Source organism: Choloepus didactylus, chromosome 2 (genome assembly GCF_015220235.1).
Source record: "Choloepus didactylus isolate mChoDid1 chromosome 2, mChoDid1.pri, whole genome shotgun sequence".
NCBI lineage: Eukaryota > Metazoa > Chordata > Mammalia > Pilosa > Megalonychidae > Choloepus > Choloepus didactylus.
The window spans coordinates 213,562,266-213,585,052 of record NC_051308.1 but is presented as its reverse complement, the minus strand read 5'-3'; the positions used below and the strand labels follow the sequence as shown (position 1 = coordinate 213,585,052).

Below are 22,787 nucleotides of genomic sequence, written 5' to 3'. Positions count from 1 at the left end.
ATGACATTCTGGGCATTTTCCTTGGTGCTTCTAAATCCTCCACTGTAAAAGAAGATAAAAGTAGCTCCTTCACAGGGCTGTTGGGGCATTAAGCAATGTATGGAAAGTGTCTAACAATGCTGGGTACGTGGACAGAGCTCAGGTTTTAAAGAGGTTGCCTACCTCCGCCTCCCTATTTTCCCTTCTTAAATAAAAGACATCAGGTGGAGGGGAAAGAGGGGAGGCAAGAAGGTAAACTTACAAACGCTACTGGGAAGTGAAAAGTATTTAAGAGTGGGTAGGAAAAAAAAAAAACAAATAAACTGGGGGAATCTTCACAGGCCTAGAAGTGGGCAAAAACAGCCCAGGTATAATAGGGAAGAAAACATAGGACTAAGATTTTAGAAACAAGCTCTCAACTATCACAAGTGTACAACTCAGGCATATCACTTCCCTTCATTTTACAATTGAAGCTATTGGATGAAAATCAGAGTTCTTAAATTGGTACGACAGTTATAGCCTGTGAATAATTTATTTTGGTGTTTAAAGTATCTTTATTAGTTGCCAACATTTAAAAACTCAGAAGACCTCACATAAAGATCTAGATTTTGTCTTCTCTTGGAAAATGAGATCTGGCAACTCAGGACCAATATTCCTTCATGACTGCCATCAGGGGAGGCTGGGTAGTGGCTGCCCGTTTTGGGTGGAGCAGGCTCTCTCCACAGTCCCTTCCACTCTTTACCTGGCCTGCACAGGCATTTTTTTTTTGTTTGCCATCACTGTACCAGAATCCCTTTGAGGACATACTCCTTGCCTGGGTGTTACTCACTACTTTGAAAGAATTCGGTTTAAATATTAAAAACTTGTCACTTCATAATTTCTCTTGACCCTACAGAGAATTAAGTCTAATCCCTTCCTTGCTGTTATGTAGTCCCATCCCAGTTTTCACCCAGCTATATGTCCCCAGACTGTCCAGCCTTGACAGTGTTCTCAAAGGATCTTGTTCCTGACATAAAGTAGCACTAGTTAGTTGACAGGTGTTTTTTTTTTTGTTTTGTTTTGTTTTTTTTGTTTTTTTTTTCTCATTAAACTTTGTTTTAATGGGTCTCAAAATTCTGTGACAGATTTTTGGTCATTGTTTCCATTTAAAAAGTACTGATTTTAAAAACTAATAACTTAAAACTGCCACACAAAAACAAATGGTCCACAAAACATTCCTTTCCTTCTGAAAGTTTTACGATGCATTGTTATCATTAACCAGTCTTTTACTATTAAACTTAAATGGCCAATTGAGACAAACAGTTCTGAGACTGTTCTTCCACCACTGATTAAAACTGGGGTGGCAGGTGTTATAGGTAATATTCATTTAGCCTTCTGAGCTTTCTGGGCAGACTTGGTGACCTTGCCAGCTCCAGCAGCCTTCTTGTCCACAGCCTTGATGACACCCACAGCAACTGTCTGTCTCATATCCCGAACAGCAAAACGACCCAGAGGAGGATAATCAGAGAAGCTCTCAACACACATGGGCTTGCCAGGAACCATATCAACGATGGCAGCATCACCAGATTTCAGAAATTTGGGGCCATCTTCCAGCTTCTTACCAGAACGACGATCAATCTTCTCCTTCAGCTCAGCAAACTTGCAAGCAATGTGAGCTGTGTGACAATCCAGCACAGGTGCATAGCCAGCACTGATTTGGCCTGGATGGTTCAGAATAATCACCTGAGCAGTAAAACCAGCTGCTTCCATCGGTGGATCGTTTTTGCTGTCACCAGCCACATTGCCACGACGAACATCTTTTACAGACACGTTCTTGACATTGAAGCCCACGTTGTCCCCGGGAAGAGCTTCACTCAAAGCTTCATGGTGCATCTCAACAGACTTGACTTCAGTTGTAACGTTGACTGGAGCAAAGGTGACCACCATGCCCGGTTTGAGAACACCAGTCTCCACTCGGCCCACAGGGACAGTACCAATACCACCAATTTTGTAGACATCCTGAAGAGGCAGACGCAAGGGTTTGTCAGTTGGACGAGTGGGTGGCAGGATGCAATCCAAAGCTTCAAGCAGTGTGGTTCCACTGGCATTGCCATCCTTACGGGTGACTTTCCATCCCTTGAACCAAGGCATGTTAGCACTTGGCTCCAGCATGTTGTCACCATTCCAACCAGAAATTGGCACAAATGCTACTGTGTCGGGGTTGTAGCCAATTTTCTTAATGTAGGTGCTGACTTCCTTAACGATTTCCTCGTATCTCTTCTGGCTGTAGGGTGGCTCAGTAGAATCCATTTTGTTAACACCAACAATTAGTTGTTTCACACCCAGTGTGTAAGCCAGAAGAGCATGCTCACGGGTCTGCCCATTCTTGGAGATACCAGCTTCAAATTCACCAACACCAGCAGCAACAATCAGGACAGCACAGTCAGCCTGAGATGTGCCTGTAATCATGTTTTTAATAAAGTCTCTGTGCCCTGGGGCATCAATGATGGTCACATAGTACTTGCTGGTCTCAAATTTCCACAGGGAGATATCAATGGTAATACCACGCTCACGTTCAGCTTTCAGTTTATCCAAGACCCAGGCATATTTGAAGGACCCCTTTCCCATCTCAGCAGCCTCCTTCTCAAATTTTTCGATGGTTCTTTTGTCGATTCCACCACATTTGTAGATCAGGTGGCCAGTAGTGGTGGATTTGCCCGAATCTACGTGTCCAATAACGACAATGTTGATATGAGTCTTTTCCTTTCCCATTTTGGCTTAAGAATCAGGGTTGGTTTTCACGACACCTGTGTTCCGGCGGCAAACCCGTTGCGAAAAAAAAAGCGACAGGTGTTTTTTGAAACTACACGTGTCAGTTGATGTTTGACAAACCTGAAGAGGATCACACTTATGTCAGTCTTTGCCAAGTAACTACACTGGTATAGAAAAAGTGAAAACATCAGTATTTTTACCCAAATTCATACACTTAAGCAGGGGAAATTCAACAGTGGCACAAAAGCCATGCTCTGAAAAACCACAGAGGCTACAATGCAGATAAGTATAGCACCAGAAGAGCACTGTGGTTTATCGAGGCAGACCATAATCAGCCTATTGCCTTGATTAAAAAGATGGGCTAAACTGGAGAGAACAAATCACTTAAGTATATTAGAGCTCAACTGCTTGAAACTTTGTTCAGAGAAAAGGGTACTCAGAGCACTACACTTACACGTACAGAAATGAGGTGGCCGACTGAAGGTAAAATTCCAAGGTTTCTTTTTTTGGTTTGTTTTTTGGTTTTGGGTTTGTTGGGGGCTTACATCTTGAAGTATAAATGTTCATGGTCTCCACATTTCAGTTCTCTGATCATCTGACAGATTCCTCTTAGCTGTTGTGATTTGCATACCTTGCAGATGCATTTAGGGAATTAATCTGTCAATGCCAGAAAGGATGTGAACATTTCTACAATATATGATAAAATGTTATCATAAAGGTGACAGAATTTTTAAGCTTTATTTACAGTTGATTTCCTGTATCTTATATCCCTATCACTTTAGTTACTTCAACAATTCTACAGTCTGTGAAGATCTTTGCAATGCCATTATACAGCAACACTTTTCTTGCACTTTTGTCTATTAAAATATTTGTCTTTACCAATAATATAAACAAAGCAAACACATTGGTGACTCAAGGATTTTGAAGCCAAATATAATGTCTGACTCTCAGTCAAAACAATATTTTAATGGACTTTTTGCTAAATGGTTTTAGAAATAGCCCAATTAAGTATTTGAAACTACACGATCACTCTTCCTTTGCTTTAACATATTTTGCTAAATTGAATCTGCACATTATGCTGCAAAAACCAGAAACAACATAGGGATAGTTCTGATGGTACACCAGAAAGGATTTCAGTCGGAGACATCATGCAGACAGTGTTGGTTTGTTGTATTTTGCACAAATGTAAAATTAAGAATGTTTAATCATCTTTATATTTTCTGGTTTGGAAGTTTAATTTTTCTTATTTATTTTTGTGCTGTTATAAAGATTTTAGATTATTAAAGTTTTGCCATGTGTGGTATTCCTTTGAATAATGTTTTTTAAATGTATTGGCATCATCTAAACTGTTAGCAAACAAGCATTACTATTATCTATTTAAGGATCTTTAGATTTTTTTTTAAAGTAACAACTGGGTTTTTTGTTTTGTTTTGTTTTATTTGAGCAATTACAGATTTACAGAAGAATCATGCAGATTGAGTACAGAGTTCCCATATATCCCCCTCACATAACAGTTATCCCCATTAACATTTTGCATTAGTGTGGCACGTTTGTTACATTGATGAAACAAAATCATTATGATTCTACTATTCTGTAGTTTACATTAGGTTTCACTTTTTGTGCTGTACAGATCTATGGGGTTTTTTTTTTAATTTTTATTCTGGTAACATATAAACCTAAAATTTCCTATTTTCTTCACTTTCAATTATACAATTCAGAGGTGTTAGATTTTGGTTTGAAAATATGCACAAAAATATAACACTTTACTTTGAATGCAGCAAAGCCACATTCCATTAATTTTAGCCAAGAGGCTCTTTTCTTTCTTATGGATGAAAAGTAGTCTTTAAAGAAAAGAAGGGCAAATCAATTGGGAGAAAAAATTTCAGGGCAAATCTTCTGCAGCTGTAGAATTGAAGTAGCAGTTCTCTCTCTCTGATTAGTGTGCTATGCAGAACCAGTTAGCCTCGTGAAAGTCTCAACCTCAAGAATCTCAACAGGAATTTATTTGGCCTGAGTCAAGTGCAAGACCAACAGAAAAGTAAGCTGGGTGTCTTAGTTTGGTAATGCTGCGGAATGCAAAATACCAGAGATGGATAGGCTTTTATAAAATGGGGGTTTATTTCACTACACAGTTACAGTCTTAAGGCCACAAAACGTCCAAGGTAACACATCAGTAATCGGGTACCTTCACTGGAGATGGCCAATGGCGTCCGGAAAACCTCTGTTAGCTGGGAAGGCACATGGCTGGCGTCTGCTCCAAAGTTCTGGTTTCAAAATGGCTTTCTCCCAGGACCTTCCTCTCTAGCAAGCTTGCTCTTCTTCAAAACGTCACTCACAGCTGCACTCTGTTCCTTCTCTTTGAGTAGCTCATTTATATGGCTCCACTGATCAAGGCCCACCCTGAATGGGTGGGGTCACACCTCCATAGGAGTATCCCACCAAAGTCACCACCCACAGTTGGGTGGGGCACATTCCAAGTAAATCGAACCAGCACCAAAACGTCTGTTCCACAAGACCACAAAGATAATGGCATTTGGGGGACACAATACATTCAAACCGGCACACTGGGGAAAAAAAAAAAGTCAAGCAGTTTCCTCTGGAGTAATGAACATAAAATAGCTAAATTAAAGTGAGAGCAGTCAACGATTCCACTCCACCACCACCATTAAAAATAAACAATTGTGCCGAGGCAATTATCCCCAACTCCTTTGGCAAACAACACTTTTGTAAAACTTCAGAATCTCCACTATTCCTTGGAGGAAGGTTACTTGACCATAAATAACAAAAGTTGGACCCAATTTAAAACAGAAATCTAATGTGACACTAACTTGTTATTATTGTTTGAAACACATTTTTATAGTCACGGGTCTTCTCACAGTTCTAAAATAGCAATTTATCAGAGAGAAGGATGTTTGATTTAACAGTAAATTTCTTTGTGTTTGGTAAGCACAATTAGTAAGCTGTTTAGAACTCTACTTTGATTATCTACATATGACAGAATGAAGGAAGATAAAGACAAAAAAAAAAAAGTCTTCCAATTTGTACCTTGCTTTTCCACTTAAAGGGAAAGAAACAGCATTTAGGATGTTCAGTTCTGCATTTCTACATACTAGAAATAACTTGATATTTTATCCTGTTCCTTGTTATAGTTAAGTTCATGTGTCAACTTGGCTAGGTCGTGGTGTCCAGTTGTTTGGTCAAGAAAGCATCAGCCTGATTGTTACCGTGAGGGTATTTCGTGGACATAAATCATTAGTTGATGGTACCTATGGCTGATTACATCCACAATCAACAAAGGAGATTGCCTTCAGCAGTGAGAGAAATCTCATCTAATCTCCTTAAAGGGAGAACTGATTACTTCAGCAGTGAGAAAGAATTTCTATCTCTACTTTAGCCAACCAGCTTCCCCTGCAAATTCCAATGAAAACTTCACTGAAGTTCACCCTCTTCTGAATTGTCTTTATGCCTATTTTTCTCTGAGACTCAAATTAAATGGAAAATAAGCTCAAGTCAACACCATATTTTGTTGGAGAGGGACCACCTGAAGTGCAAGAAAATAAGGAAAAGGAATTTATCTGAAATCTTTTCAGATAAGAAGTAGTTAATAATCACGGAAAAATTGTAATCTGGTGTTTAACTAGTGTGTAATATCTACAAACTATCAAGAAGCATAGTATCATATTTCAGTAGGAAAGACTCATGAGAAGTAGTACCATATTTGCGTCCAAGCATTGGAAGTGTACTCCAAAGAAAGATGCTTCAACTTCAGGGACAACATAATACAATTGGTCTCTCCACCCAAAAAGCAGACTGTGCAAATATTAAACATCCATGGAAAGATAATGCAGTTATCGTAGTGGTTAGCTGTGGGATACCTTGTCTGGATATTTTTCATAATAGAATAAGATCAGGTGACTAAGTAATGTACTTTTAACATTGTTCTGATTAGATAAGAGTTGTACCTCTAGGGATTTTAATAGTGGGAATTCACTAAGTAGGCAATCTATGAAATTTACTAACAGTAGAAAATTGAACTGCACCATAAAACTGCACCAATTTTTGAGAGTAAATGGCTTGTTATTATCAGGGAACTTCATGCCTCCTTTGGTTAAATCCCAATCACTTCAAAGAAGTTGTGAGTTCACATCTTTCTGATTCGATATGCTCCTTTTTCAAATTTCTTTCTTTGATGTCTCTAAGTCTAGGTTCCTTTTCAATCCATCAGAAAGCTGTAGGGATACCCAAGTTCCTTATATCTAAAGAGGGACAGCAGCCAACTGAAGAATATTACAACTAGACACATACCGATCATACACATCATCTTCCTCTTTAGAAAGTTCATGCGAGATGTGGCAGCTTTATCTAAGATCACCATTCCCAGGGTTATGCACATGTTAAGCAGAGAAATGATGTATGTTTCTCCTACAAACTGAGAGTAATACATTCTGTGGATGTAATGCATCTGTCCTGTGTGAGGATTCCTTTCAGCGTATGGTGCTGCTTCAATACGAGTCCACATTTCACCAGCTGTCATCACAGTCACAAAACAAAGAGCAAAAACTGCCCAAAACGTTTTGCTAAAAATAAATTTCCTGTTCCATTTCAGTAAATACACAAGTCCACCAATGAGAGCCAAAAGTATCCCCAACATGAAGAGATCATGATAACTTGCAGGCCGTCGGATTCTGATGCTGACGTTTGTTCTCTCCACTACCCATTCAGCTATCTGCTCAGCTCCGATACCCCTTTCTTTCAAACAATAAATGTCGTCTACTGTAAATTGCCTTTTTGCTGGAAAGTGGAGGAAAGTTGGAACTGACTTCACTTGGAACATTCCAAAGACCTTAGGGCATTCATCATAATCCACCATAGCAAAAAATATCTTGTTGAATGCCCCAAGGTGTTCCCAGGAATTTGCCAAGATCTGAAATTCTTCAGCAGCTTGTTTGCAATTTCCACACAGTCTAAATTCCTGGAGAGCAGTAAACATCACAATAACATAGTAGTTTCTTGGTGGATCTAGTATGAAACGATGGCACATGAAGTCACTCATTCTTATTACTCTGTTTTTCTTGGTCCAGTCCATCAGCTGGCTGACCTTTTGTGCTATCACCTTCCTCCTCCCTTGGGTGGGTTTCAAGGGAACCCTGGGAGCCACCAGCAGCAAGGCCACTACAGTCAGAGGTATATGCCACCACAGCTCTGCCATGTTTGCTTACTTCTTCCTGTTATAAAAATTTTTAAAAACATATCAACCCCAAATCGATCATTTCTTACAGCAATTAAAATATCCAAGACCTTTTTTCTTCTTGTCTTCTTTAATCCTGGTAAACATGATATCAAGAGCTACCTCGCAAGTTCCTATCCAGGTCTGGTTTGCGAACATACATTAGAGTTTAGAAAATATTCTGTGGGGGAAAAAAATGTTCTCTAGTCAAGGAAGTCCAGGAAATGTCTAGCCTCGGTCTTTCTGCCGAGCTCCAGACTCAGGCTTCCAAATGCCTGGGACCGCCACTCGACACTCAGACTTTTCAAAAGCCAACTCATCCTCACTTGCCCGCCAAGCAGTTGGCTTCCTACCTTTCTTCTCTCTAAGGGTAACATCCAATTCCACCAATTGCTGGAGTTTAAAACTCAAGACACTCTTCTGGGGCTCCTTTCTCTCTCATCCATCAAACCTGAGCTTGGCCTCTGGGGCCGGACTACCCAGGTTTGCACCCAGGCGCTACCACTTGTTAATTATGTGACCGTGGGCACCCTCCTCCCCGCTCTGCGCCTCAGTTTCCTCGCCTGCCAATCGGGGATGGGAAGCACCCACCTCACAGGATCGTTGTGCAAAGCGTCCCTGGCTCCTGCTCTATTTCCAGCGCCACCGCTAGAGGCAGTGTGGACACGGGGGTCAGACACTGCGGGGTTTCCGACCCGCTTTTCCAACAGCGTTGTAACCACCTCAAGCCAAGTTCGTCTCTCGGAGGCTCCCTTGTCACTGGCGAAAATGGGGATAATGTCTACCTCACTCATTAGTTTGTGAGGATTAAATGTTAATCTATTTCCAATACCTAAACAGTAGTGGACGGTAAGGCGCCGTTGACTTCTTTTTGTGCCCTCTACAAATAACGATTATAGTTCCTTCTATGCCTTCAAGCGTTTGGGTAAAATTGTTGGGCAAAAAAGGAGCAAAGGAATAGATGTAAATCTTATCAAATATAAAAACATTTCAAGTGTTACTAGAATTGAAATATATACATTGAATTATCATGTATAATTAAAATACATATATATACACACACATATACATATATATTTATATTTATATTTATATCTATATATGTTTCGGGAAAACACCTGGTGGGAATGAGCCTGAGCGGGAGATTTTTATTGTTCGTATCTTTAATCACGTCGGTGTAGAACTTTAATCAAAACGAAAGTGTTTAATTTTTAAATAAAACGATTGTGCAACCCTCCCGCCTCCCTCCTGCCGCCGCGCCCCCTGCAGCCCCAGGCCCAGGCTCGGGCCGCAGCCCCCCGACGGCCGCCTCTTTCTTACCCTAAGGCGCTCTGCCGCCCCCGCCCCCGCCCCGCGGTTGCCAAGCTAAACAGGGGGGTCGCGAGGTGACCCGCGCGGGGAGGGGCGCGGTTGCCTAGCAACCGGGGGTGCCCGCCAACAGAGGCGCCGGGAGAGGGGAGGCCCAAGCGTGAGCTGGGAGAGGAGGTGAGGCTCGGACGCGAGGCGCGGAGGCGGCGGGGGGCTCACGCCGAGTGCCGAGCTCCTCCCCTCTTCCCCTCCGCCTTTCCCTGCTCCAGGGCCGGGGTATTCGTTAAACCAAAGACGGTTAGCCTGGGGAGGGGAGGGATTCGGCCGGAAGCGACACCCACCCCGCTCCTCCCGCTCTGGGTCCCTCGCACACCCGCTCCCTTCCCCTCAACAGAGATTAGCGGGAGTGTGGTGGTCGGATGCGAAGGGGGACAGCGCCCAGCGCACTCCTGAAGGCCAAACCGCAAAACCAGCCCGTCCTCTCCCTGGGGGGAGAACAGGACTCTCTCCTCGTGGGTCCTGACCCAGAGCTGGGCGGCAGGAAAGGAGCAACCAGACAAGACTTGGTTGCTGGGAGTAGGGGGCAAACTGGATAAAGGGCCATTTTTCCCACCAACTCAGCCTAAAAGCAAACCCCTCACAACATGCTAGACACTAGACACAGACATACACGGAGGGGGGGGACTCCATTCTCCCCCTTGACCTTTACCTCTCTGCAGGGCCCAGGGATTTGTGTCTGTGGCTAGGTGGGTGGGAGGAAACAGTTGATGTCTCACAAAACGTTGAGTAACAAGAGCTGTTCCCAAGAAGGCTTGCTGTAGGAAGGGGCTTAGAGAAAAATGGACAGGGGCACTTCCTTTGGAGCGGGACCTCTTATGGAGGAGAGGCTCTCTTGGCCTTCTGCAGCTTGCTTTACCCTCTCTCCAGCAGAAGGCGGGTGTCTTGGAACAAGCATAGGGGTTTCTGGCCCCTCCCGGGCTCTGTGCCATGGCCATGCTTAGCGTCAAGCCAAGTCAGCGCTTCCGGCTGCCCGACTGGCACACAAATAGCTACCTGTTGTCCACCAATGCTGAGCGGCAGCGAGATGCTTCACATCAGATCCGCCAGGAGGCCCGTGTCCTCCGCAACGAGACAAACAACCAGGTTGGAGACGGGAGCCCAATCGGGTGGGCAAAGGGCTAGCTCCCAACCACCAACCACCTCCTCATCTGGGTCTGTCTCTTCCAGACCATTTGGGATGAACATGACAACAGGACACGACTGGCAGAGAGGATTGACACTGTCAACCAGTGGAAGGAGATGCTGGACAAGTGTCTGACGGATTTAGATGCTGAGACCGATGCCCTGACACAGGCAGGGAGCTAGGGCTGGGTGTCAGGAGGCTGCTGCAAGGGCCACCCCACCCCGACCCCCTAATTCTGGGTCGGGGAGACCCTCACTGGGGGTAATTGATGGTTTGTCCATGCAAGTCACTCACTGGACCCCCTGCTGAAGTGGGGGTGGCAGCTACTTCCAATGACTGGGTCCATCAGCTTCCCCGTGGCCCCTCTTTTCTAGATGAAGGAGTCAGCAGAGCAAAACCTGCAGGCCAAGAACCTGCCTCTGGATGTGGCAATCGAGTGCCTGACCCTGCGGGAGAGTCGGCGAGACATTGACTTGGTGAAGGACTCCGTGGAGGATGAGCTGCATAAAGAGGTAGAGGTCATTGATGCCACCAAGAGGGCCTTGCAGCAGAAGATTAGTGAGGCCTTCGAGCAGCTCTGGTAAGGGAACATGTCATTCTCACGCTCACCCACACTTGAAGGCCGCTTGTCTTGAATATGGAACACGTGTATTGTGGATCATGAGTAAATGGCTCTTGGGCTGCCTCTGCCCTTCCTATGCCCATGGCAGACACTATGACTTGAGTGTAGCATCCTACCTGGATGTTGCCTCTGAGTATCTCACGGCCCTGCTCTTGGAAGCTGTTATCAGTTGGTTGGGAGCATGAGTGATGAAGCCCAGTGCCACCACCCTGAGTACCTTGTTGTGTGTCTGTGAGCTACACATGTGCCCTGTGGGTGCGTGCATGCACTTGGGTGTCATCATGGTGTCTGAAGGGGCTCCTGCTGCTGGTCTCCGCCCCAGTATCAGCAGCAGCTCCATTGTCATCTTCTGAGGAAGGTCATCCCAGCCTCCCCTTTCCTCAGTGTCCCTTCAGTACAATGGGGGCTGTGTCCTGGGGCCCCAGGGGATGGTTCCTGATGGCATCTGCCCCCTTCCCCAGCCTCCTGCAGGAAGTCCGACAGCAGCTCAACTCCGACCACCGGAGCAAAATGGAGACACTGGAGATCGACAGGGGCTGCCTCTCTCTCAACATTAATTCCCCAGACATCTCTCTGAAAGTCAATCCCACACGTGTCCCTGATGGGTAAGAAGAGTGTCTCGATCAGTCTCTCCTCCTTCCCTCCTGCTGCTGACTCATGGGCCATACCCTTGTAACTGCGTTGTTCCCTGCCACCTGCAGCTCCACCACACTCCAGCAATGGGATGACTTCAGCCAGTTCAACAAGAACCGGGCAGAGGCTGAGATGAAAACAGCCACGGAGCTGAGGGAGGCCATAGCCCTAACTATTGCTGAGGTGACTGAAGACTACCCCACCCCCCACTCCTCCAATGGCTAGTGGTGTGGCAGGATGGCCCAAGTGGGCACTCAGGCCTTTACACTTTGTTCTCTGTCGGCCATGTGGTCCCTCTCCACTTCACTTGAGCAGTATCCTCAGATGGCCATGAGCTTACACACTTCCCTTGCCCTGCCTACTTCTGTCCTTCAGACCAATAATAAACTTGAAGCCCAGAGGGTTGCAACAGAATTTGCCTTCAGGAAGCGGCTGCGGGAAATGGAGAAATTGTACAGTGAGCTCAAGTGGCAAGAGAAGAATGTGAGCCTCCTCCATTTAATCTCCCGGGTCCTGAAGTTCCTGCGGTGGGATGAGGAGCCCAAGGCCCTGCCAGGAAGCTCTAAACTGGGGGTGCCATGGTGGGTTCAGCTGGTAGAGACCAGTCACCCTGTCCCCTGCAGACCTTGGAGGAGATCGCCGAGCTGCAGGAGGACATCCGGCACCTGGAGGAGGATCTGCGCAGAAAGTGTCTGAACCTGAAGCTATCACATACCCGGCTGGAGTCCAGAACCTACCGTCCCAATGTGGAACTCTGCCGGGACCAGGTGAGAGGGTATCCCAGTGGAGGCCCAGGGAGGTAGGGCAGCACCCAGACCCGTGGGCTTTAAGGGTAGCATGGCTGACCTCAAACTCCCAATCTGCCCTTTGGTCTCCAGGCACAGTACGGCCTCACCGACGAGGTTTACCAGTTAGAGGCAACCATCGCTGCCCTGAAGCAGAAGCTGGCACAAGCACAGTAGGTTTAGGGAGCAGGCAGGAAGGTAGGGAGACACCTTCCACTCAGGGGGCCTCTGCTGCCTGCTGGTTTCCCTGGAATTTGTCTTCCTGCCTGAAGGCTGGTGAGTCCAGTCCAGACCTCCCAGCCTCATGCAGCGTGGGCGGTTGTTCATGCTTCCTCCCCAGGGACGCTCTGGACGCCCTGCACAAGCACTTGGCCCGGCTGCAGGCTGACATCGCCTGCAAGGCCAACTCCATGCTGTTGGACACCAAGTGTATGGACATCCGTCAGAAGCTAACCGTGCCCGCTGAGAAGTTTGTGCCTGAGGTGGACACCTTCACCCGCACCACAAACCGCACCCTCAGTCCACTCAAAAGCCGCCAGCTGGAGCTGGCCTAGCTTTGGGCCGGGGAAGGAAGGGGAGGTTGGGTGGGAAATGGAGTTGGAAGGGTGGCAGGGGGAATACTGAATCTAATAAACGTCGGGGTGCTCAGCCAGACTATTATCTGTTCTCCCTGCGTGGGAGTGAGGATTCTTGGCCCTCCTGTGTAAGGAAGAGTAAAAACGGGAAACATCACTTCCCAAAGGCCATGTTTCAAATCCAGTTCCTTCCCCTCCTCTCAGGGAACCACTCTCTGGTCTAGGCCAGCACCTCCCGGGCCCTAGCAGTGGAGCCTCTGCTCAGCTCTGCCCCAGCTGGCTGAAGCTGCAGGCTTGGGGGCAAGGGGACCGGGGCTGTCTGGGAGGGCTGGCCGCGGGACTCAGGTGCACAGAGCGAGGCTTTGGAAGGCCGGACCTGCAGGGTACACAATGGCCTGCACGGTAAGGCTGCCGTGACCCAGATGGTCTGGACCGGTGCCCATCCCTCGAGGAAACTTCAGTGGCCGTCCCACCCCGTTGTGACGCCGTTTACGGGGCGGGGGGATGGGAGAAAGACTGGAGGCTAAAAGCAGACGTCTGGCCGTAAAGAAGCCTCGGTACCAGGGCTGGCGAGACCGACCCTTGTCACACACACGCGCGGGCTGGACGGTGTTGCGCCTCCCAGCCTCTGGGAGGCGCTGTGGGCCGGGAAGCAGCGCTGAGACTCCAGGCCACGGGGAGGCGCTGTGGGGCGGCGGGGCTTGGGGAGCGGCGCCGCAGAGCGCGCGCCGGCGGCACCGGAAGTGGTGTCTGGCCTGCGCGCGGATGGCGGTGACTGTGGCGACGGCGATGATGGCGGCGGGCCGCGGAGGGGCTGGGGCGGCACGCTCCCTCTCCCGCTTCCGAGGCTGTCTGGCTGGCGCGCTGCTCGGGGACTGCGTGGGCGCCGTCTACGAGGCGCACGACACCGTCCACTTGACGTCAGTCTTGCGTCATGTCCAGAGCCTGGAGCCGGACCCGGGCACGCCGGGGAGTGCGCGGACAGGTGGGCGGGGCCGGGGCGCACATGGGGACGCGCGCCGGGCCTCGCCGGGCCGCCCGCTGCGAGCTGGCCTGGAGAGGGGTTCTTGGGGAGGGAGGCGGAAGCGGGGTCGGGAGAGCCAAGAGAGGAGCAGAGATTTCCGGGTGCGAAGGAATCGGTGTGTGGCGATGAGGCTGGCGGGGGCACGACGGGCCAGATCTGAATGACCCGGACGTGTCCATTCCTCGCATCACCCGCAGGCATCTCGGCTTTGTCTCTAAATTTGAACTTCAGCTTTACACGTCTCGTCCCGAACCTGCCATCTAACATTCTTTCTTGGGGAATGGCAACACTATCCTCTCAATTGTGCAAGCCAGAAATCTGGGCGTCATCCTGCTAAGTGACGCCTGGTCCAACACATACTCTCTCATGTTGATATTACTTGCGTTTTTAGTAAGTTCTCTCGAGTCATTACACCTCCAGCAGGGAGGTGTACATTCTCCACACAGCAGGGAGTGCTCTTTTCAAAACCGAAATCTGATCGTGTCCTCCCTGTATAAAACTGCAGTGATTTCCCATTACCCTTAGGATAGAGCCAGATTCCTTAAGGTGTCTCCACAGGCCCGGCCTGGCCTGCACCAGCAGCATCTCCAATTTTATCTGATACACCGATGGCTTTGCTTTCTGGGGTCCTAGCATGCCACACTTCTCTAGTCCCACGTGCTGTCCCTCTGCTTATAAAACTGTCTCCCCTCCCCCTTCTTCCTTGTGTGAGCAGCTCATCACCCAGATCTGAGCTCAGGTATCACATCTGAGGTAAGGCAGAGGATGTGATTCCTCTTGGAGAGAATGTAGAATAGTAAGGAAAAAAAGGACCATAGAACCCTGGAGAATACCCATATTTAAGAGGGAGACAGAGAAAGAGAGAGGGAAGAAAACAGGTTTGAGGGAGAGGAGGAAATTCAGGAGAGGGGGCCATCGACAAAACTCAAAAGAATTTCAAGATGAAGACACTGGTCACTGGTGTCATGCTGCAGAGAAGTGTAATAAGAGGAAGTCTGGATTTAGAGAAGGCACTTTTAGTAGCAGATTGAAGCCTGGAAGCCACATTTCAGTGGGTTAAGAAGGAAATGGGAAATGAGAAAATAGTATGGTTTGGTATGAAGGGAAGGAGAGAGATGAGCTGTAGTTATGGCAAAGACAGACTGGAAGGATGGCTTATAGTTTGATTTTTGGAAAAGAGCATGATTTAGATTGAGAGTTGTTTTAGGACCCTTTGGAAGAAAAAGAGAAAATCCAACTCAAAATGGCCTAAGCAAAAAAAGTATTAGCTGGCATAACCAAAAAGGCCAGAGGTAGGTCTCTCTTCAAGCAGAACTGGATCCAGGGGCTCAAACCATGTCCTGAGACTCAGTTTCTCTCCATGGCTTGGATCTGCTTTCTTCTGGGTTGCCTTTACTCATTCTCTGGCAGGCTTGTTTCCATGGGGTGGCCACTGGCAGCTCTGAACTTAGCAACTCCAACAGAGGAAGAATTTCTCTTTTCAGTAGTCCCAGGAGAAGTCCCAAATTGAGTCTCATTGGCTTGGCTTAGGTCATATGTTTATCCCTGAACAATGAGATGGGGTATGTATGCTCTTTGACCAGGCTGGAGGTGGGTTAGTTCCATGGCCCGGTCAGTTGTACAGACTGAGAGTGGGAGAATGGTTCCCTGAGGAAGAGCAGGGTGCAGTGACCAAACAGAAAAAAGGCACTATCCCACCACAGAGGGAGAGGTTGGGCATAAAGACGAGAGGAGACAAAGGAGGAGCTAGGTCCCCAGGGAGATGGTAGGGGTCGGCTTCAGCTTGGACCAGAAGGGAGACTCACTCCCTCTTAGGCGAGGAAGACTGGAGAGTTCAGCTGGAGGTAAGGTAGCCATTAGCCTCTTCCTAGTGACATAGGAGGTGGGGGCTGTCTAAGAGAAAGGGAAGGTGCAGGTAAAGGCTTGAGAGCCATGGAGAGAGGGTGGAAGAGCAGATAGGAATGAGAAGGGGGCTCTCTAGGGAATCTGCTTCATTCTCTGTAACTGGCTCTTCCTTCAAACAGGACCAAGCCTCTTTCCCTGGCAGGCTCATAGCCTATTTGAGAAGTCACAGCATAACCAGTGGTGCTGTGTTAGAAGTACCAGAGCAGTGTTCACAGACATTCAGGGGAAGAAGACGGGGCAAGGTGGGAGGAGAGAGGCAGCCCCAACTGGGAAGGACCAGACTCAAACTCTAAGATTGGTTCCAAGGATGTGGTAGGGAAGCATCGGAACATAAGGTGGGAGAGGAAGGAAGGGGCTAGACTGGGAAGAGCTTCGAATGCCAAAGCAGTGACTCTGGACCTCATCCCGAAGGCAACAGAAGGGTGAGATGAGGAAAGGGATATTCTCTTCTTAGGGAGAACTTTCTGGCTGCATGTGTAGGTTGGATTGGAGTGTGGGGAGTGTGCAGGAGAATTGAGATAGTCCAGATAGGTCATATTAAGACTGGAGCTGCAGTGCTGGCAGCCAGAAGATTTTCCTTCAGAAACCAGCAGGACATGGTGACTGACTCAGGATAAGGAATTGTTGCAAATCAGAGTCCAGGAAGCTGGGTGGGAGTAAGAGGCTGGTTCAAGGTCATTTTAGGTGTGGTAACCTTAAAAAGAATATGTAGGAGGCCCAAGCCTCCACCCCTAGAGCCCTGCAGCTCACTCTCACACCCCCTCTGCTCTCTCTGCAGAAGCACTGTGCTACACAGATGACACAGCCATGGCCAGGGCCCTGGTGCAGTCCCTGCTGGCCAAGGAGGGCTTCGATGAGGTGGACATGGCTCACAGGTGAGGTGAGGATGGTCTTGGGCTGAGGCAAACTGGGTGGGCAGAGTCATTGCACCCCTTGACCAAAGCAAGGATGTCCACATATGTCCGTGGCCCCCACCCTCAGCGGGATACTGTTTCTGGGGCTGATGCAGCTTCCCACGTGGGAAGTGATGGTAGTGCAGAGTCCTTAGGATCCCAGGGCTTCGTCTTTTCCCAAACTGGCCAGATTTCCTCTCTCCCAATCCTGAGAGGTATCTTTTAAACCCCAACTCTATCTCCCTTCTCTCCCCTAGGTTTGCTGAGGAATACAAGAAAGACCCTGACAGGGGTTACGGTGCTGGAGTAGTCACTGTCTTCAGGAAACTCCTGAGCCCCAAGTGTCGTGATGTCTATGAGCCTGCCCGGGCCCAGTTTAATGGGAAAGGCTCCTATGGCAACGGAGGTGCCATGAGGGTAGCTGGCATCTCCTTGGCTTATAGCAGTGTCCAGGATGTGCAGAAGGTATTCAGAGTGGGCTGGCTGTGGGGTGCTCCCCTCCCTCACTCCTTCCTGCAGCCTGGGTTCGGGAGCAGCAGGTCTTTGTCTCCTCTGCCTTGTTCCTAGTTTGCACGATTATCAGCCCAGCTGACACACGCCTCCTCCCTGGGTTACAACGGTGCCATCCTGCAGGCCCTGGCAGTGCACCTGGCTTTGCAGGGTGAGTCGTCTACTGAGCACTTCCTTGAACAGCTTCTCGGCCATATGGAAGAGTTGGAGAGTGATGCCCAGTCCCTCTCGGATGCCAGGGAGTGAGTATCTGGGATGGAGGTGGGGCTGCAAGAATACTTGTCAGCGTGTGTGGGGAGGGGAGGAGGGTCCTCCAGTATTAGTTGCAGATCTTATATAGGGATGCAAAGAAGCCCCTTTGCTTTGGCTATGGATTTCTAGGCTCTCAGGGTCCCAGAGAACAAAACAACCTGCTCACACCTAGCCCTCTCTCACTTCCTCCCTTTTCAGGGTGACCCACCCCCCTGCCTGGGTGTCAGCCTGACTACATCCCCACCTCACCCTCCCATGCACACATTTCCACCTGCCTGGCGTCTCTGACCTCCCTGAAATCTCTCCCCTCACCCCACAGGTTGGGCATGGAGGAGCATCCATACTGCAGCCGACTGAAAAGGATTGGAGAGCTTCTAGAGCAGGACTCGGTGACCAGAGAGGAAATAGTGTCAGAGCTAGGTGGGTAAACCCTGACTGCTTTATTCCCCGCACCCATCAACCTCAGGGCCCGCCTTGGGCTTAGGAAGGGGAAGGGAGCATGGAGTCACATTTCTCCTGCAGTCACATTTCTGTCCTGGGCTTTGAAGAGAGAGGGTCCTTGGCAGGGCTGTGAGCTCAGCACCTTCAGCCTTGCAGATAAGTATCTCCAGAACTGACAGCTGGCCACCAGTTTCTATAGCCAGTGTTGCTAGATGATGTATGTAGCACTCTCGCTGCACTGTGCAGAATGCTCTACAGACATTGGTCTCCTTTAATCCTCACACAGTCCTCTCCACACTGAGGGTAGGTGCAGTGTCGATACAGGAATCTTAGTGATCAAGTACTTTTCCCAGTCACAGAGCCAGTAAGCAGTAGAGCCTGGATTTGAACCAGAATTTGTAATCTGAATCATGGCCCAGTGTGAAGCTGAGAGTTGACTTGTGGCAAGTGACAAGAAATCAAGGCCACATCATCTGGCTTCCCCCCAGGGAATGGCATTGCTGCCTTTGAATCGGTGCCCACTGCCATCTACTGCTTCCTGCGCTGCATGGAGCCCGACCCCGAGATCCCCTCTACCTTCAATAGCCTCCAAAGGACTCTCATCTATTCCATCTCACTTGGTGGGGACACAGACACCATTGCCACCATGGCTGGGGCCCTTGCTGGTGCCTACTATGGGATGGAACAGGTACCAGAGAGCTGGCAGCAGAGCTGTGAGGGCTATGAGGAGACAGATGTCCTGGCCCAGAGCCTGCACCAGGTCTTCCAGAAGAGTCTGTGAGGGCAACAGCTGCTAGAGCTCTGCCATGGCCAGTGGGACCAACTACAGGTCAGACTGGAAACCCTGAGGTTCCTCAGTCCTGGCTCCCCTGCCTCAGTCTCCCCGTGGTGTGGGGCTGTGTGCACTGTTCGGACTGGGGTCTCTTTGAGGGGGAGGTCACTGGGATGGCAAGTGAAGGACTGGTGCCCCCGGGTGCTGGATTTCTGGCTTGCTGCAGCACCTTGGGCACTCCCAACAGCCCAGTCGAAAGATGGAAGTACCTGGGTGGGTTTTATTTTGGAGGAATGCTTATGGATTTTTCCTTTAGGGTGTGAGATTTGGGGAGGTGGAAATGATCTGCAGTAGCATCATTTCTCCTTATTGGGTTTTAGCCAATTTGCAGAAAGCCTGTTTTTGCCAAGACAGCAATTCTGTTTGCAGCAAGAAGACAGGCATTGCATCCAGCTGATCTGGATACACACCTGGCCCTTGGCTATCATGGGGCTTGTTAACAGCTTCCAGTGGAAGTCACTGAGCAATAAATGGTTCTTGGTAAACCCCACCAGTTTCCTGTGTTTCTCCTTCTGCCCTGAATGGACCCTTTTCCTTTAGGCAGCCTGACAGTCTTCCAGGTGTGCTGTACTCTCCCAAAGCTAGGAACCCAAGGTGGTGAGCTGCTGGCTGGTCAAGGCCAATTCCTCTAGGAGTTCTGCCTCCACCTGGCTGCGGTGTTTGGCCAGGAATGGCAGAGCAGGCCTGGTTTGGTGCTTTTCCTGTTGGAGATCACTCAGTGGCCCATGTTGGCCAGAGGCAGTGGGCAGGGACAAGCCAGAATTTCCTGCTGTCAGTGATTGTCTCCTTCATAGGTTGCTCCCCAAATAGGGTCCAGGCCCACCTGAGCCAGGAATGGGAAGCCAGGCTGGCATCCTCTGGGTGGGGAGGGCATGTCAGCTCAGAGTGCCCTGGGGAGCCTGGGTGCTGTGTGCCTTATTCTGTAGCTTGGGCTCCAGTCAAAGGCCTAGCCCCACAAGGAAGTTGCACACCATCCATCATGAGGAAAGGAGAATTGAAAGAGAGGGGCACCTCACCTCAAACTACGGAGATATCTCTGAGCATCCTTCCCAGCCTCAGTGGAAGAGAAGCATGTGCAGCTCTGTGGCTAGCCTTAGCTTTCAAGACTGTCAGGCAGGTCTACTTCCAGCCTAGATGGGGTTTGGCCAGAATGGGGTGCACCACAGGACTTTTCAAGACGCAGATTGTTTTGGGTCTCCTGTCCCAGATCCCAAGCTACTGAGCACTGTGGGCTGTGAAACAGGTGCCTTCTGCCTAGGACAGCTCCTCCAGCCCTGTCTTCATCGTTGGGTGTGGCACTAGCCCTGCCTTCAGGAAAAAAGAGATTCATAATTTCATTCATAATTTGTATCAGATGTTTGTTGAAATTTGGCTCTTGGGGTCCTGAGCCAGCTGTCATGCTCCAGTACCCGAGAGCTTGCAGGAATGTTCCAGGGAAGCGGGATCCATCACTCCTGACTCTAGCCGCTGCCTGTCTTTGGTTTCTTAAAATGCACCTCGGCATTTACTTGGTGCAGTGCTTCGGTAGCTTGGGAGCATCGGGCATTTCTGATGTGTTGACAGCCCAGGGCTAGGGAGCTGGGGAGGAATGCATGCTCCTTGAGAGTGGGCATCCAGCAGAGCCCTAGAGAGCTCCCTGGGTGCCCTGTCCAGTGCACAGGCCCGAGATCCCTCTGCATCAACGCCCCCTTTCAGCACAGCGCTGTTTTATACAAAGGGTTTATTGAGGTTGTATCAATACAGTCAATACTGTTGATTTTCTTTTCAAAAAGAAGTCCCAATTTATTTGACTCCCAAGTGCATTTTTCCCAAATCTGCTGTGACACAGGGCACATAATAAGTATGTAGAGAACTATGTTTCCTGTACCAAGTTAGAAATTACTAATGGCAAACATTTAAACCTTAATCTTAAAAAAACAATTAAGAATCAGACATCATTTATCAAAGCTAGTCAGTTAAGTGGGCACCTGGAGCTAAAATCCCACAAACATTTCAGAAACGCCAACTACCACCACCCCCACCACCACCCCCAAGGCTTCAGGAATAAAATTTGGCAGAAGCTCAGCTCTGTGAACCAGCCCTTTTTCTGCCTCCCCCAGTACCCTCCTCAGTCCCCTGGTCTCTCCCTGGGAGCGGATTAGCTTCTGCCAATCAGAACCCTTCCCAGATGCAGGGGGCACTGACCTCGAAGAGGAGGCGGTTGAGCAGGGCACCCCCACCAGAGACTTCTTAGCTCGTTCTCTTGAATGTTGGGGAATAAGAACCATCAAGAACCCCAGCCAATACCTTTCCTTAAAGTGTCACTTCAGCAGATTTGGGCTTTCATTTCCCTTTTTGAAAGTTAAGGTGAGCCGTCACATCGCCGGCTTTCTTTCAAGGACATGTGGGCAGGGGAGGAGGACTGGCAAGGGGCCGAGGGAAGCACAGCTTAGCGGGTCACAGGTCAGCAGCCGCCCTCCATTTTCAACACGGACAGTGTGGAGCTGGCCAGAACTGCAGCAGTTCAACAAGAGCTCACATCGAATGACCCAGGTGCACACTTGGTCCTCAGAAGCAGTCAGCAGGGGGAGGGCTGAGGGAGAGGCCGCGAGCCGCTGGAAAACTGTCCATGCAAGGGCACCTTCCTCCCCGCGCTCCTCATCTCCTCAGTTTAGCCACACAGAGCTTGAACCAGGGGCTAAGGGGGTGGGAGGAGGATCCTGCCTATTTCCTGCAGGGGGGGCACTGATTGGAGAAAATGGCAGAAACTTCCAGAGCCAACTCATTCCAAAGGGGTCTGTTGGCACCCTTTCTCTCAGCCTTAAGCCTCCTGGGCCCTAATCCTGCTTAGAACAGGAAATTGGAACCAGAGGGCGGAAGGAGAGGAAGCCCCCTCAGATTAGCCCCTCTGGTACACACACATGCACCAGACGGTTCTTATTAAGGAATAATTGGCGGGAGCCTTCTTCCTCCCCGAGCGTGCGTGCACCTTGTTCAGTGGACCAAACAGGCCACTTCCTGCCTTGGGGATGCTTGGGACGGGGGCTGCGAGGACCCCCTTCAAATTCCATATGAGAAAATCAGCTCCCACCCCAGCAGGTGGAAGGGGAGACAGGAAGGAGCACTCAGATTTGGCACCTCATGCCAGGGTCTGCCCCAAACACCTCACAGTTTGATCTTTCTGGCCCATGGCTGTCCCCAGGGCCTGTGTGGTCCCCCCTTATGCTGAACAGAACCAGAGCTGGTGGGGGCAGCACGGGAGACAGAGAGGGGTGTGGAGAGCTGCCATCCTGCCCCAGATCCATGGCCCTCCCCCCACAACCCTTTCCCATGGCTGCAGCTGGAGCAGCAAAAGGGCAGTGACCCCTTCCAGGTGCCTGCAGAGAGGGCCACACACTATACCCGCCATGGGCAGGCCTGGTGCCACAGCTTCACCACTGGGCACCAATCCAGGCGGGTGTCTATACTGGCCACCTCGATGATTTCCCTCCTCTCCATTTTCCCTGGAGGGAAACAAAAACTCATCAAGAAACACAACATCATATGCCAGAAGTCCCAGGAGAGTCAGGCGAGCACCAGCCAAGGACTGAGGGAGGCCATGCCCTCTCAGGTGCCACCTGGGGGCCATCAGGTAGGGCAGGGCTTGGGAGTGTGTCTCCCAGGTGGCTGGGGGAACTCAACCCCCCGAGTCCACGCTGGAGGAGCAACCGCCTTCACGGCCCGATCCAGAGCCCAGGAATCCCATCAGGGCAGCTGGACTGCGTGTTCTGGGGCCCTGCTTCCAGGCCAGGTGGGTCAGGAATGGGGGCGAACCCCAACACTGCACAGACACTTGAGGGAGAGGCTGGGGGAGAGAAACTCGGGCCAGCCTCTTCCAGAAACCCTCTC

General features: G+C 49.4%; 4 protein-coding genes across 9 annotated transcripts; 2 read left to right on the top strand and 2 right to left on the bottom strand.

Moving 5' to 3' along the window:
* Positions 1 to 1,277: 1,277 nt before the first annotated feature.
* On the bottom strand, positions 1,278 to 2,763 carry LOC119527575 (elongation factor 1-alpha 1). Its single transcript, XM_037827739.1, has one exon. The coding sequence runs from the start codon at positions 2,728 to 2,730 to the stop codon at positions 1,342 to 1,344; it is 1,389 nt and encodes a 462-aa protein (XP_037683667.1). The 5' UTR covers positions 2,731 to 2,763; the 3' UTR covers positions 1,278 to 1,341.
* Positions 2,764 to 5,253: 2,490 nt separating this feature from the next.
* Positions 5,254 to 7,939, bottom strand: LOC119514239 (magnesium transporter protein 1-like; the record flags this gene model as incomplete). The annotated part of the gene is made up of 2 exons (XM_037809918.1): positions 7,036 to 7,939; positions 5,254 to 5,294 (listed from the first exon to the last, which is right to left on the bottom strand). Coding segments are annotated over exons 1-2 (945 nt in total), but the record flags the coding sequence as incomplete, so codon positions are not given.
* Positions 7,940 to 9,261: 1,322 nt separating this feature from the next.
* On the top strand, positions 9,262 to 13,158 carry TEKT2 (tektin 2). 4 transcript variants are annotated; one of them, XM_037817676.1, is made up of 10 exons: positions 9,262 to 9,442; positions 10,193 to 10,408; positions 10,493 to 10,618; positions 10,823 to 11,028; positions 11,532 to 11,675; positions 11,772 to 11,886; positions 12,079 to 12,186; positions 12,327 to 12,470; positions 12,582 to 12,661; positions 12,816 to 13,018. In XM_037817676.1, exons 2-10 carry the CDS (start codon positions 10,253 to 10,255, stop codon positions 12,874 to 12,876), a joined length of 1,140 nt encoding a protein of 379 aa, XP_037673604.1. In that variant the 5' UTR covers positions 9,262 to 9,442; positions 10,193 to 10,252; the 3' UTR covers positions 12,877 to 13,018. The 4 variants fall into 4 exon arrangements, with proteins under 4 accessions (XP_037673604.1, XP_037673607.1, XP_037673602.1 ...); XM_037817679.1 differs by having other exon boundaries at positions 9,300 to 9,442; positions 12,582 to 12,686; positions 12,829 to 12,971; XM_037817674.1 differs by having other exon boundaries at positions 9,310 to 9,442; positions 12,829 to 13,158.
* Positions 13,159 to 13,552: 394 nt separating this feature from the next.
* ADPRS (ADP-ribosylserine hydrolase) lies at positions 13,553 to 19,423 on the top strand. Of its 3 annotated transcripts, none has more exons than XM_037817663.1 (6): positions 13,553 to 14,048; positions 16,771 to 16,867; positions 17,143 to 17,350; positions 17,453 to 17,637; positions 17,967 to 18,067; positions 18,577 to 19,423. In XM_037817663.1, the coding sequence occupies exons 1-6, from the start codon at positions 13,568 to 13,570 to the stop codon at positions 18,867 to 18,869; spliced, it is 1,365 nt and encodes a 454-aa protein (XP_037673591.1). In that variant the 5' UTR covers positions 13,553 to 13,567; the 3' UTR covers positions 18,870 to 19,423. The 3 variants fall into 3 exon arrangements, with proteins under 3 accessions (XP_037673591.1, XP_037673596.1, XP_037673598.1); XM_037817668.1 differs by having other exon boundaries at positions 19,290 to 19,410; XM_037817670.1 differs by having other exon boundaries at positions 18,442 to 18,720.
* The last annotated feature ends 3,364 nt before the right edge of the window (positions 19,424 to 22,787 follow it).

What these genes read in the sequence shown, in the direction of transcription:
- TEKT2 (XM_037817674.1), top strand. Translation starts at nt 10,253, where the DNA reads ATGGCCATGCTTAGCGTCAAGCCAAGTCAGCGCTTCCGGCTGCCCGAC. An exon ending in AGACCGATGCCCTGACACAG is followed by an intron (nt 10,619 to 10,822) that starts GCAGGGAGCTAG and finishes CCTCTTTTCTAG; the next exon opens with ATGAAGGAGTCAGCAGAGCA. An exon ending in GAGGCCTTCGAGCAGCTCTG is followed by an intron (nt 11,029 to 11,531) that starts GTAAGGGAACAT and finishes CCCCTTCCCCAG; the next exon opens with CCTCCTGCAGGAAGTCCGAC.
- ADPRS (XM_037817663.1), top strand. Translation starts at nt 13,568, where the DNA reads ATGGGAGAAAGACTGGAGGCTAAAAGCAGACGTCTGGCCGTAAAGAAG. An exon ending in GAGGTGGACATGGCTCACAG is followed by an intron (nt 16,868 to 17,142) that starts GTGAGGTGAGGA and finishes TCTCTCCCCTAG; the next exon opens with GTTTGCTGAGGAATACAAGA. An exon ending in TCCCTCTCGGATGCCAGGGA is followed by an intron (nt 17,638 to 17,966) that starts GTGAGTATCTGG and finishes CTCACCCCACAG; the next exon opens with GTTGGGCATGGAGGAGCATC.
- LOC119527575 (XM_037827739.1), bottom strand. Translation starts at nt 2,730, where the DNA reads ATGGGAAAGGAAAAGACTCATATCAACATTGTCGTTATTGGACACGTA.